This window comes from Pezoporus occidentalis, unplaced genomic scaffold (assembly GCF_034315485.1).
Source record: "Pezoporus occidentalis ecotype Australia unplaced genomic scaffold, CSIRO_AGI_Poc_V1 ctg32, whole genome shotgun sequence".
Classification (NCBI taxonomy): domain Eukaryota; kingdom Metazoa; phylum Chordata; class Aves; order Psittaciformes; family Psittacidae; genus Pezoporus; species Pezoporus occidentalis.
Genome location: NW_026915158.1, coordinates 556537 through 575644, shown reverse-complemented (window position 1 = coordinate 575644; position 19108 = coordinate 556537). Strand labels below are relative to the sequence as shown.

General features: G+C 35.1%; 1 protein-coding gene across 9 annotated transcripts in view; it reads right to left on the bottom strand.

The window, feature by feature from the left end:
* REV1 (REV1 DNA directed polymerase) overlaps positions 1-19108 on the bottom strand; it is a 66020-nt gene that overhangs the window by 20964 nt on the left and 25948 nt on the right. For 3 of the 9 annotated variants that reach the window (XM_062628523.1, XM_062628521.1, XM_062628522.1), the window contains 8 exons: positions 16343-16492; positions 13500-14212; positions 11620-11727; positions 10035-10151; positions 5397-5529; positions 4312-4440; positions 3505-3659; positions 1100-1219 (listed from right to left, as the gene is read on the bottom strand). In XM_062628523.1, coding sequence (XP_062484507.1) covers positions 1100-1219; positions 3505-3659; positions 4312-4440; positions 5397-5529; positions 10035-10151; positions 11620-11727; positions 13500-14212; positions 16343-16492 — 1625 coding nt within the window. Of the gene's footprint in view, positions 1-1099; positions 1220-3504; positions 3660-4311; positions 4441-5396; positions 5530-6990; positions 7297-10034; positions 10152-11619; positions 11728-13499; positions 14213-15534; positions 15855-16342; positions 16493-19108 lie in introns of those variants that run through there. The other 6 variants (XM_062628524.1, XM_062628528.1, XM_062628525.1 and 3 more) reach the window with 6 other exon arrangements.

Here is a 19108-nt window from a genome sequence, read left to right as displayed (position 1 = left end):
CATACAACACTTGAATTTTGCCTGCCCATCCCTCAAAGGATTGTACTCATTTGGATTGCTTTCCTCTGTCAAGCTGTCATTTTTAACAACACTTGCGGAAACATAATGTCAGTAGGACTTCTTAGTAAAATTTGGCTGAAACTGCAGTTAATAAAATTAGTAGTACTGTCATACTTGCTAAATTATAAATCATGATCGTTGTCACAATCATTTCTTCAAAAACCTAGGCAAAAAAGTTGGAATTTGACAAACTTCTTGTTGTTCTTTAAAAGAATCAACACATTCTTTCACAGTTTGCAGTATATCATGGACTAAAAGATCCTCACACAAAACAATAATTACCTGTGTAACAAATGCCCAATGGGTATTTTAAGTCTACCAAAACCAAAACCTGTCTACAGCTGCATGAAAAGCATAACACTGGTAATACTACCACAGCTGCCTTACTTCACACCTTCCTATTTATCAGCCATTCTAACACAGCTCATGTTGCAAGCAGAAGCACTTCTCTAGTTCTGTAACATTCTTCCTCTTCCAAATTTTCGTATTTTTTCTTCTCATTCTCTTCAAAATCAGTTTCTTAGACACAGCAGAGAATAAACAAACTCCTCTCTGTGCTTTTTCCCTCTTCATACACCGTTTCATTATGGCATCTCTGCTATTTTTTCCAACTCGTGAGTTCATATACTCCTTTTTAGAAAGAATACCCTCTTGGGCTAGTTCTCATTTCTAAGCAAACTGTCTCTCAGAGTCGTAAGTACCTGATGTTACCCATTCGATTACATCCATTATGATACAGCAAGCTCGCACTCACTTGAAATTACTCATCTCAATTTTTCTAAAGATTATAAGGCTGCATAACATTCTCTTCTGTAGATCATGTTGTGTGAATCCATAAAATTCTTTACTAAAAGAGATGCTTCTCAAAGACACAAAAAGGACACATTCTTTCCAGAAAGTAGAGAATTTTTAAGAAGTCAGTATACCTTTTTGTCTCTCAATCATAACCATGGAATAGCATCTAATCTCAGAACACAGATTTGTAACTGAAACTATTTTAATTTCAAGAGTCAAAGTGTCCTCTAAAAGAAAGGAGTACCTGGAAGACTGGTAACAAGTTGCCCTCTGATAAAATCATCCACTTCTTCAGGTTTTAAGTGATACTGTCCATCTGGCTTTGCTTTACGAGTTGCCATTCTGGCCAGCAGAATATTAGAACCTGTAAAAACAATAAATTAAAGTATGTCTGTGGTAACTTCTGTCCTCTCAAGTAGAATGCCATAGTTCAGTAATCATGGAAAATATGCAGAAAGTGAGTCAAATTCCTTATCTTTGGCAAAGAATTTAATGAAATATATTCATGAGCTGCTAGCAATATTTGTTATTACAGCAAGTTAAAACCAACTAAACAAAAAAATCCACCAAAAAATCCCAAAACAACCAATAAGTAAGTACTGGATGCTTCACTAAGAACACTGAATTTATTTGTCTTGGGTATGTTCTACACACGTAGAGGTACAGATAAAGAGTTAAGTGCAAATGGCTAAAAAATATAGAAGGGTAATATTTTAACACTGCAGAACAGACCACTGTGGTCAATGTAAGTAACAGGTGACAATTCTATCTACTATATTATATGTGAAATTCTGGAATTTAGCTAATATTTGGGCCTGAGTATTCACTAAAAAATTTCCAATGACTTTGGTAAAGTATTATATGCACTCTTAAAAGTGTGGTGGGAACCTAGTCAGCATTTTTTATTTCCCTATTCATACGCTTATTCATGCTCAGCCAATAAGATCTCTGGAATGGTACCCAAACACATTCATTATTGCCACTCAAACATCCCATCCAATGATAAAGCAAACTAATAAAAGGAGATTCACAACTCACAGCACTGTGTGTTACTATTCCTCTTCTCCTCTCCCCTATGCTCACATTCTTTCTGTCTGTTCTAAAATTTTAGTTAATAAGAGCAGTAACAGAGTTTTACATGCACTGTTTCTCCTGAGGGATTAAACTGATGAAAGAATTAACGACAGATTCTTCATTCAATTTCCTATTTAACTGTGAGAATGTGTTTTGTCTATAGAGTACTGAAGATTTCTGACCCTCTTATCTATCAAGTGTATCAATATAGCCTCTCCTATCACGCAATCTCAGTGATTTACCTTCTGCAATGTATTATTGCAACAACACAATTACTTTATTGCCACATACTTTATTGAGTTAAAGTATGAAAAAATTAATACCTCACTTAACAAATGTGTGTTTAATCTTTTACCAGCATTGTTTAAATCGGTTTAGTTTAGCCCCTAAAATCTAAAGGGTAAAAATGTTACATTTATTCAACTGGCATAAGCATATCTTTCTTCAATTTATCTCTGATCAGCCAACAGTGTTGAGAGGAGATCTCAACAGTGTAACAGTATCTATTAAAATTTACATCTTATTATACTGATACAACTTTCACAGTGGGCAACATACAAATCACACAAAATGTATGCTTCAGGCAGAACCTGTTTTTGAAATAAGGTCTCTACATTCATGTAATAATAAAACTACAATTGTTTGCCTCTGACTTACTTACTAAAAATTAATTACGAATGAAGAGACAAAGTCCTTGTCATATACCTACCATATGAACTTCTAGAATGGATACCAAAATTATTTTCCAATATCTCACAAATACTGATTATTAGGGAAAAAAAAAAAAGTAAAAAATGTCTCTTTCAATTGGTAAGAGAACTATGATAACAGATTACAAAATAATGCTTTAAAAATTGATTTTGCTCTTTCTGTAGAAATATGCACATGAAAGAGATCACAAATGTGCTTCAAGTCAAAACAAAATACAAACGGGGAATTACAGTCTCTCTACTATAAGAAATAAAGAATTCTGCCTACAGTACTGACCTTGTCTCACAAGTGGATTTTATATACATATACACTCAGCATACTTATTTACAGATATTCAACTCTAGTATTAATTTGGGCCAAAAAGCAAAGGAGAAAGGAAGGGGCCAGGTGAAAAGAAATCAAGGAAGTCTTTTCAGATGTGTGATTTTGTATACAATGCCTACTACAAATCACACAAACCTTTGCTTTCAGTATCTTCTAATAATTATGCTAAATCATGCCATGTTAAACTCTTACTGCTATCTTTGATAAGGAACAGACTGTGCTCATTTTATAAATTCTATAAATGTTTTCCCATTTATTGAAAAAATAGAGTAGCCTTTCATAAAAATGAATGTAAGAATATCATACTGATGTCATTTTAGCATACTGTTCGAATAACAAAGATGTACAATTTTGTAATTTTTTTGCTTAAAACTTTCTACTTATGAAGATTTTCTCGCATTTTTATTTACACTAATTTAATGCAATGGCAATAGATTCCCTATCACGCAAACACTTAAGAGTTTTAGCAATCTTGCATATCTTTGATAGACCTAATAATAGCAGGTACTGCTTGTAAACAAAATGAAATAAGGTACTTACCCATCCCAACAGAAGCAGTGCATTTAGTTTGGGCTTTGATTTCGGTGCGGATAGCATTTGCAAGTTCATCAGGAGTCAATCTGGTCTCTGAAAGGATTTCAGTGATATCTACTAGTGCTTCATCACAACTGACTGCTTCGATGTTATGAGTATAGCTATCAACACAAAGTAAAGGAGGTGAAACACCAGCAACAGCTCACCATCTGTTAAAACAAATATGTAGCAAATAAAGTCCTCCTTTTGTGGTGGTATTACCCTGCTTATTTTGTATCACACATCACATACTAAAAACGCTAAACCAACAAATTACAGTAACTTTACTAACGTAGGACTAATTTCAACATGCATTATGATTTTAAGGGAACAGCTAGAGAATGAGTTGAATACTTATTTTTCATATACAGTAACAAATTTCCAATTTTGTTTAAGTGCATTTTAAACCAGAAAGTAGTTTCCAATAGATGTTACTCCAGTAACCCATTCTTAAGTTACTCAAAAAATCTTATTGGAAGAATCTCACTACTAAGCAGGGATCTGCTTCGCATAGTGTAATCAGTAAAAAATTTAGCAATGAGTCTTTCGGAACTCAGATGTCAGGATGTGAATTCAAGGCAAAAGAATGCAGAAGAAAGACAGTGCTCAAAATAACAAAAATACTACAAAAGGAAGACCTCAAATAGGAATGGCTTTGTTGAAGCTGAAGAGTAACATGGAGATGAAAACACTAAATTGAATGGCATTCAGCAGTGGCAAATATGCTTGACAATCTTACCATGAAAGACCACGTAAACAAACAGCATGTGTTACCTTGCTAGTATTTCATATACTGTCTGTGCAACTTCTTTGTATGCATCAAAATCGTATGAAACTGCTTGAAGATTTGGACACAACTTTTTTGCTTGGCCAAAAAACATTCCATTCTTTATGCCGACTTGTCTGAAATGAAATTATTAAAGAAAACCCCACAAAACCAAACCACCCGAAACCAAATTAATACATCACCAATTTTTCTACAAATTAAATACAGGGAATTTCCAAATGAAGTATTTGCCTTTTCCCACAAAAATGAATTCTCAATAAAAAGGAATCTAGCAACTCAATAGGTAAGAAAAATAACTGCAAATACAGTATCCGAATTAGCTGTGTAATATTCAGGCATGCAGCATGGACAGCCTGCCTTTGGGAACAAAGTCTCCAGAAAGTACCACTTGCTACCTTCTGCTTCAAATTAAAACCATGCATATACCTCAGTGACTAAAGTAACCAGATCTTATATTCCACTGTGCAAGCTAACAAAATTCTGCTCTTGTATTAAATAAACTCTCATTTTTTGAGATATAAATATAAGCCTGACTATTCTAGCATGCTTGAGAAATGTTCCAATGAAGGAATAATTTCTGGGATATTATATCTATCATGGAAGAAAATTTTATTTCCAACACTGTGCTTATAACAAGTTATTTCATACTCTGAGCATTCATGGGGGGGATGCTCAATATAATCAGTGCAAGAAATGGCTTTTAGCTTAGTAATCACACTTACTGTCTGATTTTAACTAAAAACTTCAGTAACAGTGCTCTTAATTCCATGAAAGAATGCAATTTTGACACAAAAAAAAAAGTGAAGATAACCTGACGAAATCAACAATTAACACAGTGAATGGCACCAGTTTTTCTTTAACAGGCTTTGTTTCAAGTAATATGTGTTAGGTTAAGAGCTATGAAATAGTTTAAAAAGCAGCAGCATCCACAAGAAACACCTTGTGTTAAATTCTAACAACATATGTAATTACAAATTTTAAAAACATAAAAATTCCTTTTTAGATAAATATGAAGAAACCATCTTAAAACCTGCTAATTTTTGACATTTTATGATACATGATTTTTACCTACCTGGCTTCATAACTACAAGAAGCTATTTCAGCCATGGACAGCACAGTGAGATTGAAGTCAGCTCCATTCACATGAGTGGAATCCAGATGCTCCCAGACTGGTGAGTCCAGCTTATCAGGTACTCTAATTTCTGCTTGGAAAATAATATTTTTATAAATATTATTTTTCTTAAGAGTTCAACAGAATGGATGTGAATAGAATAAGAATTATGCATATTATTTTATACAATTTCTATACTGCTACCTCCTAAGAGGTTCTTAATACTATATTGATTCATATAATGGTCCAGAAAAAAAGTACCAGAACACCCTTTCCATGGTAATCTCTCTCTGCAAATCAGTGTACATGCTACTGAGAATATTAAATTAACAGAAAAATCCTGCTTCTATTTTCCTCAAAATTACTAGACAGCACCTTGTTGGTGACTGCATATACCATACTGCAGAGTAAGACTGATCCCACTTATCATTAATGACAATAAAAATGATCAAACACTTGAGGCTTACTGCTACAACCATATCCTATAAACAAATAAAAGACACTAAAAATTTACCAACTGCTTAGCTGAGCGAGATGACACTTAACTACGTTCCTTTTTGCAAAAAGCACACCTACCACCAGAACACAGAAATTAAATTCAGAATACAAGACCACCTTTTATCATACTTACAACCTCTTACTAAAACTTTGTTCTAATTATCTAGATACCACCAAGTGGTTTTTAAGAAGTGAAATAATCAGAATACTAGTTAGCTCAAATTAAAGAACATTAGCAAGAAACTTGTATTTCCTTTAACACTCTTATGAGGATATTAACTGACAAAATTTCTGTTGTTACTTCCTAATAATACTTTTATTAGGATATGTCAACTTCTTTCAAATATCACCATAAATTTATCTTGGATCAAAATGATACAATTATAAATACTGCAACCCCAGACTTAAAATGAGACAGACTTTCCCTAATTCTATAAAACTTTACTGCATGCTCTGAGATAAGGCCCCTCCAGGCCCACTGCACACTAGGTACTAGAATAGAACTCCAAACACTAAACACTGGAACCAAACACAGCGTTTTCTATTTGGGTTTTCACAGTATGTAAACCTTGAAAGATACATGCCTGTAACTTAAATACAGATCCACCTGAAAAAATGTCTAGATGCAAAAACTACTATGCCCTTTCAAACTCCCTGTCAGAATCAAAAAAACCCCAAGTATCATACAGAAAAAAAGCTTCTGTTTACTTAAAATGAACTAGTATGTATATTACAGGTCTTTTTCTTTATTGCATTCTATCTAATACCATACACCTTTGTAATATAATAAACAGGGAGTTTTCTTCAGAGTGCCACAAAGCCTAATTATATTTCATGGTACTAACAACTTACACACTGACAATTTGACTGAAAGGAAACATGATGCTATGTGCACATGGGAGTAGTTATCAGACCAGAGAAAGTGCTGTAATGAGTGGAGACAGCAGGGGTAGAACCTGACTCATGTGAAAAACTGCTTTTATTCAGAATTTCTGCTAAATTTGTGCACCTTTTTATGTCTTATATGTTTTAATGTATGATGAGCTCAGTAAGTTACCTAAGATGTCTGCAACTGAAAATTAGAGCAAAATTATGCCCCAAATAAAGATAAGAATGACAAGAACAATTTATTTAGTCCATGCCTTCCTGTGCCCTGGCCTGAGATGATGCTGTCATCTTGTCTATCTTCATTGGACTCGTCGACTTTTTCCACTTCGCAGCAGAGCAGATCCCCCCATGAGCTGATGGAGTCACTTCATGTGAAATTCAGGGCAATGCAGAACACATTGTCCTCAATGGAAGGCAAGGTAGAGAACCTCTCACCAAAAGCTGGGAAACTAGACAGGCACATGGTGAATGTGGAGCAACGGATGGAGAAATCAGAGGCCAGGACCCAAGTCTGTGAAAAAGAAATCGCTGAGAATAAATCTGTGACTAATATGATGGTTAAAATCTGCTGCTCTTTAGAATGAAAAAAGGGAGATACTAGGGTTGAGGGAAAGGAAGCCTAGAAAACATTCACATCTTGGGCATCCTGGCCATGGAAAAGAGACCCCAAACTATGAATCGTGATTAACATATGTTAATCTTCTATCTTTAGAACATGAATGTTAAAGATGGCATGTATGTAGAGAAGTAATTTCTACTACCCAGAAAGGTTTTCTCCAACTTGGAGATTTAGGGTGAGAATGATAGCAAGTTTTTAAATTTAAAAGTTATACATTTTTGGATGAATTTGAACAAGAAAAAGAAAGTATTTCATAAAAGAGTCAAGATTCTATTGACACTGGATATTTGTCTAGCAATGCAGATCAAAGGCAGGAGCCAGTATCACTAAAGAAGTAATTTCAAAAAAAAAAAAAAAAAAAGAAGTAGCTGATGCAGCAGAATTCAGTATTTGGTCAAAAGTGATTCATAAGAGTTTGGGGTTTTTGTTTTGGGTTTTTTTTTTCCCTTCCCTTTTTTTTGTTGCTGTTGTTGGGTTTGGTTTGTGGTGTTTTTTTGTTTTTTTTAATTTAGAACATTTTTTTCTAATAAGCAAGACCTGGAGAAGGCAAAATCAGAGAACAGCCTGGAAAGCATGAAGCATCGAAAAAATGAAGTGGGTTCCATGTTGAAGCATGGATGTAAAAATATGCTCATGTACAAGGTTGGTCCCAACTACCCTTTAATTTCAATTGCTTAACGTGTCCCCAGACAGAATTGTGTATATTTAACTGCATAATTTAGCATTCTGTGTTTTTGACATTTTAGAAAAAGTACTTTTCCATGTGATACATGCGTGTACTAAACCACATTTACCTCTGGCATGGCACAGTTAAATACATGCTGTGAAGTATGTCACTTCACTTTCTAAGATACTGTGATGCTAGAAAACTGTAACCCGCAATTCCACCTGTTCACCTAAGACCATAACTGTTTTTTTTCCCCAAAAGGAAGACAAGCCATGTACTTGAGAGAATGCAAGCAGAAACAACAGGTATTTTTTGTTGATAAAACTACTGTACATGGAGGTAAAAATTAATAAAGAGGCCAAAAACCATTATGAGCTGCAGCTAATGAAGAGAGACTATAAAAAGTGTTAGGAAAAAAATCCTTTCATCAAAAAAATTGGTTGCACAATAAGACTAAGTATCAAGAAAGAATGAACTATCTGCCTGTCTGTGTGCAAGCCAGGGAGGCTGGATGAAGTTAAAGAAACGAGTGTGTGGATATCCAGAAAAAGCCGCTGCAGTAAGAAACTGAGTTTATTATACAAGGCTGAAATCTGCTCTACCCTTAAGCAATAAATACAGTAGAAGAGATCCTATTGAATTTGTGAGTCACAAAGAACATGCTGGACATTAGCTAAAACTTCTATTATTTAACTGCCCCACTCTCCAAACATCACTTGCTTGTATTAAGTCACACCCTTATCCAGTGTAAGGTCCCAATAAAAGTCACTGCATAAAGCTGAATCCAAGAGCTCCATTACAGAAAATCCAACTCTATAAAAGCCACAGCTATCTCTGTAACGCATTCATATATGGCACTGCAAACAACACAGCAGAAACTAAGTCTGAAGCATCCTGAAATGTCCCTAAAAAGTTAAAGGCCAGTGGGTTCCACAAACATATAATCTACCTCAGTTCTGAAGTGGTCTTAAACTACAGCAAAAGACAAATAAAATAGTATCACTTCCTTAATACCCTGGTTGGTTAAAAGTCCATATACAAGGGCAGCCGCTATTTAATTTCAGTTTAGATTTGAAAGTTGAGTTTCAACTTTACCCCTTGTGTATGCACTTTTTACCAACCTTAATGTAAAAACAAAGTTTCAAGCTGATTATAGAGACTGTTGGAGAAAAAAAAAAGAGCAACTAGTTGCCAATGTCTAGCAGTATACTTTCCCATACTAAATACAGTTCAGTCAGTATAATAATAATCAAACGTTAATAAAACTGTTTTGTTTACATTAGTATACTACTGCTTATGGAAAGTAATGAATTTCTAAATTACTGCAGGCAAGTAAAGAATTCTCAAACTACAACAGATGCCCTGGTGTTGCGGAAACAAATTACTGGTGAGACAGAGCTCATGGAAGTTGCACAGACTTTCCAGAAACTTAAAATGCTTTAAGGATCACCCAAATTAACTCACTGTATACAGATATTGTACTCGTGCAATTCAAAAACAAACAAAAAAAAATTGTCACTGGCCACATGCTATCAGCTCTACTCTTATAGAAAAAAAAATTAGTAACCTTTTAAAATTTGGCACCTCTTCTCTACAATAGACATAACAAAGTGATTCCAGACAACCTGTATTTATTCTTTAAATAATTACTTAACATGCTATCTTATACTCAACCTCAATGAAAGTGAGTAAAACCTAAAATTACTTCAAAATAATTAACCCATTCTTAGAAAAGTTAACTAAGAAGTTGTCGCAGTGGCAGGTCATTATTGAGGCCACAGAGAACCTTGTTGTCCAAAGATACTTTTTTATGAAATCCCTTGTGAAAAAAAAATTATCCACTGTGCACTTTATTAATGACTTTAAGGAAAAAGTCTTCAATAACAAAAGACCATACAGACAAACAAACAAACAGACTTATCTGTACCTGCTTTGCCATTCATTAGCTTATTCTGGTAATATTGCTGTTCAAGCTGGGGGTTTGCACCAGGGCGCAGGGCTGCCTTTCCTGCACCTTTATTACTAGTAACAGCTACTGGTTTTCCTGCAGAGAAGAAATGCATGTACTTATAAGTCAACATAGTATAGCAGCTTACATTTTAATAATAGCACAGCTAGAATCAGATCATAAAGATGTCTGCTTTATTTTTTTTATAACTTCTTCAAAGCTTATACACTCTTCACAGCATTAAGGAGGAAACAGCTATGAAAGTGACTGCATTGTGACTATGAATTTGCTGTCTTAATTGCAGTCACCTGTAAAGAAGAAAAGCTTATAAAGAGTGGAAATATAGCTGTAACAGTTTAATAACAAGTAAAAATGGAAGCTGTGAAACTTCACCGATGTCCTAATGATTCATTAGTTTAAGACACATCAAACACCAATGATTTTAAATATTGCTCACGTTTATTAGCTTAAGTAAACTAGAAGGGTATAGACATATCAATGTACTCAGTTCTATTTGTTTCATTCATTGTACAAAATCAAACATTTGGTAAACTCTTGACTTTTGAGTAGTATCAACACCTCCCTCGTTTTTCTACAGGAAGCTGACTTATGCACCGAAATTTCTGGAAAATTTATGCAGAGAAAGTTTTCTGTGGAACAGAAAAAACACTCACAGAAAGGTGCTAGGTTCTTTATATTCCAATAATGGAATTTTAAACTTGGCAGGAAATAGTTTCAAAGACTCAAACATAACAGGCGTCTCTCTGATACAGTTGCTCCTGCCTTTGGGCAGAACACAACAGAGGAACTGTATATACAGCTTACTCCTTCCCAAGATCTACAATATTCTGGGTGGCAGATGGTCACTCCTGCACCAAATCTTCAGACTTGTGCATCACTGAAGTTCAGTGTTTGCACAGAACAACTAGTATGTCCATTTCTCAATATTACACTTGCAAATAAAAAAAAACAACAAAACTTGCCAAGGAGCTCCACTAACTCTTCATATGCCCTAAGAACGATCAATCACACAACTCAGACTTCCAAGTGCCAACTGACTTGTTCACCCTCTAGGTGAGAGCTTAGACAAACAAGGGAAGGAGAAGCAAATTTTCCTTAGAAAAATATGCATCAGTTAATTCCCAGCCTTACATTACTTCAGAATATTTATTAGGATACCCCACTCTTTTTTAACAGAAAGTGACCAAACCCTACTTTTGGTACCACAAGATTTTGATCTCTGATTTCTAATACGGTAGATTTAAGTCTCAACAAGACATGTGCAACATTATAGAGAATGAATACTGCGAATTTTATTTCTCTCTTCTTACTTTAGATAACGAAAGGAGACAGCAAAGAGAATTCCAGCTCTCTCTTCCACTTTCTTTTAGATTGTGAGAAAGCAAGCAGGAATACAAAAGTTGCAGGGTCTGACTATCAAAGATGCCAGCAAAAAAAAAAAAAAAATTAACATCCAAAATTCATTTTGTTAAGTGTGCAACTTTGGTTTTATTTTTAAAGACTTAACTGAGAAAACTGTCAACATATAGAACTAAATACTGACCTTTGAGATCTGGTCTATTTCGGATAGCCACAGACACAAAGAAGCAATCCATATCCACGTGCATTATACAGCTCTGTGGCTTGGCTGAGCTCGCAACAGACACATTACCTAGTATGAAGATACACCAACAGAAAACTTGAACCCTAATTTATATATACTTTGGTACTACTCACAGTAGTCATCAAGGACTATCACCTTAAATTACAAAGATTTTTGTTTCTTCTCACCAAGAAGATATTTACCCAGAGAAATGTAACATAAACAGTAGACAAAGCCTCAACATGCATCAACTTAAAGTTTCTATTTTATTCGCTCATAATCAACACCTACCTAACAAGTTCCCCCAACCCAAAGAGATTACTGCATGTTGTAGGAACTGGACTTAATTTTCCTATGTTTATACTGGATCTGGAACAGACAACTTTACTCCTTTTTGTTCATCAATCAGAAGACTGTTCCAAAAGACAACAGTTTTAGCTGCACTAACGACTATCATTAATTCTTCATGAATCCCACCAAAATTAGTTTTAAGCCTCCCATGCCACTGAATTTTGACATTGCTGTACCTATACCCATGCAAACAATCAGCAAAGACAAGCAAGACAGATCCAGACTGAAAAACTTACATGCCTAAAACACCAGAAATACTTGTGTCAAGTATTCTAGAAGTTCAAGTCTGCATGTCTATATTGCTGGCCTACCAGAGGAGGCTATACCTAACATACACACACACAAATCTTAATTTCAACAATGCATAAAGTATAACAGTGAAAAAATACTTCAACACATCAAGTGAACTGTTCTACTTAACATGTGAGTTAGTTACTGAGTAACCAGATTGTTTTTCCCTGTTCTTTCTTAATAATTTATCACTTGAACTCATTCTTTGAAAGATAAGGACTGTCTCATAAAGGACATTCACAGATCAAGTGCTCAACTTAATGCTTAAAAAGCTGCTACTTGTGAACAGAAACACAGTCATTAACTATTTGAATACTCCAAGCCAAATCAAAGAGAAAATTAAAATATATTAACTTATACCATATTTTGATGCAAGAAAAATACACATTAAGGTAGTTCATAAGTTAACATTTTATAACTGGGGTATCCTAGCAGAAACACAAAATCAGTTAATTTATTTATCTAACAGTATTTTTTTTTAGGATGTGGTAATTTATCAAGTATATTTTCATGATTACAAGTGAGTATTTTTACAGCATAACACAGAATCTCTTTGATGGTACACAGCTAGCCTTTTAACTGAGTAACACTGTAAATCAGAGATTCTAAAGATGCAAAATCTTTAGCTGTACTTGTAACACTTTGCCTCTCATCAATTACATGGTTTTGTTTTTTTTCTCATTTTGACCCCGATGTAATGACATAAAACATTTCTGTCACAAGCCAAGTTCAGAAGCATCATATGACACTGCTACCCATTTAAACACATCCAGAGGTATACAAACCCCTTACTAACAAATTTAGTTCACTTTCAAGTGTTACTCATCTTTTAAATTTTCACACTGAACTATAAGCAGCAAGGTTTCTTCTTTGTCCCTTTAGATTTTCACACAGCAACTACAAACTTGCGTATTTAGATATATATTTTTCCCCTTGAGCAATCCACATATCTTGGTAAAGTCAAGAATATCATGTCTACAAGGAAGAATTAAATAGACCAGAGTATCACATTATGTCACATTTTACTTTAAAAAATCCAAACCAAACAAAAAGCAGCTGTACCTTTAGTTTTCAGTGCATCAAGCTTTTCCAGATAGCCTGTCTGTAATGTTAATACTGAATACTCACCGACTTAGACATTTAATATACAAAGATATAAAACACCTTCTCAACATAAACCTTTTTAAACAAGTATCTACCTGTGTCAGTCTTAAGTGCAGACCTGCCTGCTTTCCATTTTTTTAATTTTTCCCTTCCTGGAAAGACACCGCTGTTTTTTCTCTGCAGGCTGTTGACAAACTCTGTCAATTCACACTTCCACGTTGATATATGATGCAGTCTTGAACGTGAATAGAAGTCAGAAATAAAACTACAATCTGAAGGTTTGGACACAGGTAAGGAAGCTGCCTTGCTAGAACTAGGTACAGAAGTGCTTTTTGTGCTTGAAGGCCCCTGAACTGTGGAGTGGTGAGCACCATTTATTTTAGCATTACTGTGCAAAGATGAAGATGAGGATGAATTACTCATAGTCCTATGTGGATTCCACGAAAAGTCTGTATTTTTGTTGCTTTGCTGCAACTGCTGCGTTGTGCAGTCTCTGAAGTCAACCATGCCTTTTTCAGTCTTCCCCTCCTCCTGCACAGGACCTGGAGAGAACCTACTTGCAACACTGTTGCCAGAGGGCACCAAACAATCCTGCGTCTTTAAGGCACTGGTACAAGTGTGTGTGTGTCCGTTAAAAATGGCAGCGCTGTCTTTGTGAGACTGAATTCCATTTTGTTTCCGTCCAGGAAGGCGCTGTTCCAGGTCTGTAAATCCCAAATCGGCACTTTCTTCTTCCTCTTCTTCATTCCAGCTACTTATTCCATTGGGTGTTATCTCATTTTCCATCTCATGCTTTTTAATATGATTTCTGAAAGAGATGGTATTATTTAATACCATATATTCTATATAAAAAGACACATTTACAGGTCATTTCAATTGCTAAGTATTTATCTTCCTAGTTGTTATCAGTATATACTTGAATAGTTTTCACATTCTCAAGACAATTATCTCAAACTCTGAGCCATGTCCTCTCAATGTCACAAATACTGTACTGCTGTACAAGACTTCACAGACTTGGTGCATCATTAACACAGCACTACCAGGAGTGACCAAATACCACACGCACACTAGAAAAGCTATTTCCAAGGCCTTTAATTTGAGCAGCAGTCTCCAATCGAATTACAATGATTATTTATTTGCTAACAGAACTGTACTACCATGGGCAGCACAAGCGGTTTAGGAATATGCAAACCACCAGGGGTTACCTTTTCAACAAGATACGTGATTTTATCTACTTACAAACAAAAAAAAAAAATTAAGTAAACACAGAAACCAATTATCTTTTATAAAATTATTTTAGATTAATGTGTTAGATTTATTTTTTCTTCTCTCAAGGAAAAAATCTGTTCAAGCTCTACAAATCAAGCATATTCTTAGCTTTTGACAAAAACACAAAAACCTGCATTTTATCGTCTAAGCATATAAATCAAAATATTCTGCCACAAGTGCATTGGCAACTTACATTTACTCTGACAGTGTAGAAGGAAAGATTTCATTCAAGAAATTAAATATGTAACAAACGCTAAATGGAATTAAAACCAAAGCATTCAAGAGTTGTGCATACTCTTGATCTGCTGAAAAAAACCTGAACCATCCCAAGTCCCAAAGCTAGCAATTTAAGTGCACAAAAATATAAGTGGGAAACAATTAGCTATTCAGTATACCAGTGAAACCAGAAAGCCAATTAACTGTGATAACAATTTAAGATTAAGGTTAAGATTACCAGTCATAAATTATATTAAACATAGTATTTTTGAGGAATTGCATGGCTGATAGCGGTAGGTATATTTAGCATCAGTGGATAGGGTAGGCTTTTAAACTCAAGCTTTTCAGACTAAATAGATATATTTTCAATATTCTGAATATTATTCTCATTTAAAAAACATTAACAATGCAATAGTAAGAGGCAATGGTGATTGTATCACTCATTGTTCGAAACACATGTAAGAAATACTGCTTAGGATTTTCATTTTGTGGTACTGGTTATTTTTCCTAAATATAGACAAATTCCACTTGTGCGTTAAAGCCTCCTCAGCGTTATGCAGAATTGGATTTTAAATAAATCAGCGGACCATGGAAGAACACAGATCGCAATTACAAATCAGAAAGTATAGTTATCTTACACAATACCCTTCACCCTGCTTTAGCAGTAGTGTTGGACCAGATGACCTCCAAAGGTGTCTTCCAACCTCAAATATCCTCTAATTTTATGATTCTTGCCTCTAAACAATGCACATGTTGTTCTGAAATAGATGCAGGAACCCTCTTAAAAGAAAAAATATATTTAAAAAAAATATCTACAGAACAATTTGTTCAAGTGAAAGGTTTCTTTCCAAACTCCAATTCCTCTGCCAGTAAAGTTTCACTGGGGCTTTCTGTTCTATTCCCTTCTCAAGGTCTTTCAGAATTTTTTATATTGTAATTGGATTTTTTAATGCTTCTCTCTCAAGTGTGACAACTTGGTGTTGGCATACTTGAGTATGATGTGAGGCTTGCTTTTTTTTTTAAAAAAAAAGAAGCTAAAGAAAGAACGTAGCAACTAGTATGCATTTACATTTGTTCCTAGGCACCTTAAGCAAAAGTAATCATATCATACTAGCTTTTTGTTTTTGAAATGAAGACCTACTTTTCAGCGTCACTAGTCACAATCCTTTAACATATGCCTGTTGCTTCCATACAGATATGCTACATCCTAGGACCCTGGGTTATATTATCAAGCAAAGTGCAGTCCGAAGGCTAGAGACTAGGCTTGGAGTCAAGGTAACTGTAGTTCTGTCCTCAACTATTTATATAACTATACTTTACTTTTAAATTTCAGTGACTCAGAGCTTCCCTCTTATAAAGCTGAAGTGAATTTTTAAAATACTATACAGTTGTAAATGCAAACCCATTATGGGTGAATGATTAACATCTGCATTACAAGATCAGAAACACTTACACCCTGTTGAGATCATTAGCTATATTGCTTGGACCTGGCACGGCATCTTCAGGTTTGCATATGCTATTAAAGTTGAGACCTTTTTGAACACTTGACTGCTTGGTGTAAAGCTGATAGGGAATGTGTGAGAGGAGACGTCCAGCTTTAATGCTGAAACAAAAAAAAAACAACAAAAGGAACAGGTTACTACTTATGACACTGAAAAAAACCCCAAACATTCTATGCTAAAAAATACCTCATGTACAATAAACTGTTAACATTGGTCACTGCTTTTTGCTGTTTCGCTGTATGTACTTGTGGTCCCTTCCCTTTCCCACAACCCCTCTTCTCACTACAAACTGAACTGAACTGAAAAGTAATTTGTGATGTGGTGACTGGTAGGTAGTACAAAAGACACTTGCACAGTTGTGTTGGTCAGTTGTCTACATCCATTTCTCTTCCCCCACTGACATACACAAACCCCAAATACTTACTTTCAAAATCAAATTAAACAAAGCCCAGTAAAAAAAATAAAATAAGTAAAAATCCTCAAAAGCAAACCAAAACCAACTGTGAGTGGTCCAGGCTATTGTAACTGAACAATGCTGACTGAGAGCTTTAACAATGCAAAGGCATGTGTTCCAAGCAAATTTGGGTAGAATGTAAAGGAGGTCAGATAGGATGTGCTTCACGAACAGGAAAGAATCACTTTTTCCATTTCAAAAGGATAATTACCCCTTCTTGTGAGAAAATTCACTGAAGAAAGCTAGACAGAAGAATCATTTCCAAATAGACCTTCCACAAACATTTACCACAATCTTCCCTGTTCTGTCCCGTGTGTTCCACTGTATCTCCCTTTTTCTTCTTCCACTGAAACTGCAATTATGCTTCAGTAACTGCTAAGTTCCTTAGGGAAAGTCATGGCCTTTGAAGTGGAACCCTCTCAAAAGTGCACCACAGCATTATTTCGTTTCTCCACCCCAGTGCCTGTTCCTAGCAGTAAACAGCCTTCCCAGCTTATACTTCACCTCTTCTTCATATACAACTCTTCATATAGAACACTGGTCGGAGACGGCAGAACCTCTTACAGCACAGAAACCTCTCTCATATCAAAGAAGCTTAATATTAGTGTTCAAGTGTGAAGATAAAAAAAAAATCCAATATAGCAGTGACAGATACTGTTTTTCTGCTCTTCAACACCTGAATGTCTTCTCTTGGAGATGTGCTTTTTAACTAGCTCAAATCTGTACTACTGTCAAGGGAGCTGGACACTGGAATAAAACCCCTTAGGAGCTTTCTTGCTGCAATTAGTGAAGAATATAGTAGGAGATCGCATTTCCCAATTAGATAAATTAAAACTAGTTAGGCATACAGACCTGCTAAGGTTTCTATGGGAATGGGATGTAAAAACAGCCCTATAAATATCTCAATTAAGTATTGTTTGATACATGAATTTATAGCATTCATGAAGGAACATCTTTTACATTAAACTTTGCTAAACAGATTTAAAAATACACATGGTGAAGTTCCAAAGTTTTCTTGTACAGAAAGTGGTGATGCAGCAACTAAGCTTTTAGAATTCCTGGTGAGACTGTTTCTTGTATCACCACATGAACCCGTGTGCACAGCCACTCAAGTATTTCAAAATCATTACTGCAATATCAAGGTGACAAAAAAACCACATTTATGTATGAACTTGTTCATGCTAAGAGTTTAGCAACTGGAGCAGCTGCATTACAAGACCAACACACAGTTGGCTTATTTTTTCAAACTGTACTAAAATGCAGCAGAAGGAATCCTATTTTACGTGCATCATTCAACATCTTTCTCCATTCCACACTCCCTGTATCACAGAACTCATAATCTTCACAAAAATTAGGCTGGAAAGGACCTCTGGATATCGCTAGTCCAAACACAGCTCAAAGCATGATTTCGTCGCTAAAGCAACCACACGTTACTCTGCAATACTGGATTTTGCAACTACCGTTACCACACGATCTCTATGTGATGCTGCTTAAACCAAAATTCTAGAGCTACCTGCACTTAACAGGTTTTTGAGTCTGTGACTTTAGACAGTAGTTCAGAATGTTCACAGTTCAGAATAGGCAAAGCTTTTAATGCAGCAATGAACTTCAGTATATGCCTTACCATCCTTGTATAATTGACTCTAAAAAAACCCTTAATTTTAGATAGTTCACATGGTATATTCCAAATTATTGGCATTTTTGGTGTTTTACCTTAGCGTCTTTATGGTAACTCTCAAACAAAAAATGAAAACAATAACCACTGTAATAAATGCTGTGATAAGTTCATTAATCTTTGGAAAGCAGACAGATGCTATAGTGATAAGCATCAATAAGAGACAGGAATTATTTATTCCATTATCAGCAAAGAATTTGAATCACATGCAACTAATAAGGAATGCGGTTACAAGACGAAGAAGCAAAAACCAAGTTACTGAATTAGCAATTTGCAACCTGAACTCAATCTTTTCTGTGAAGAGAATGTGGCAGGTACCATAGTGAATAGATGGCATATGTGAGCATGTAATTAAGGACTAGATCACAATGTGTGCGCACAAAGAAATAAATCAAAGCTCCACAGACATATGACCTTTTCATTTTGCAACCTTGGATGACAAGACTGACGATCTAACAACACTGCTTCACCAGCAATTGGTGACAGTAACGTTTTAGGGTTGATTCTCAACCAAACTAAAAAAAAAAAAAAATTAAAAAAATAATCAAATAATCACCAACTCATCATATTGCACTAACATGATGTGCA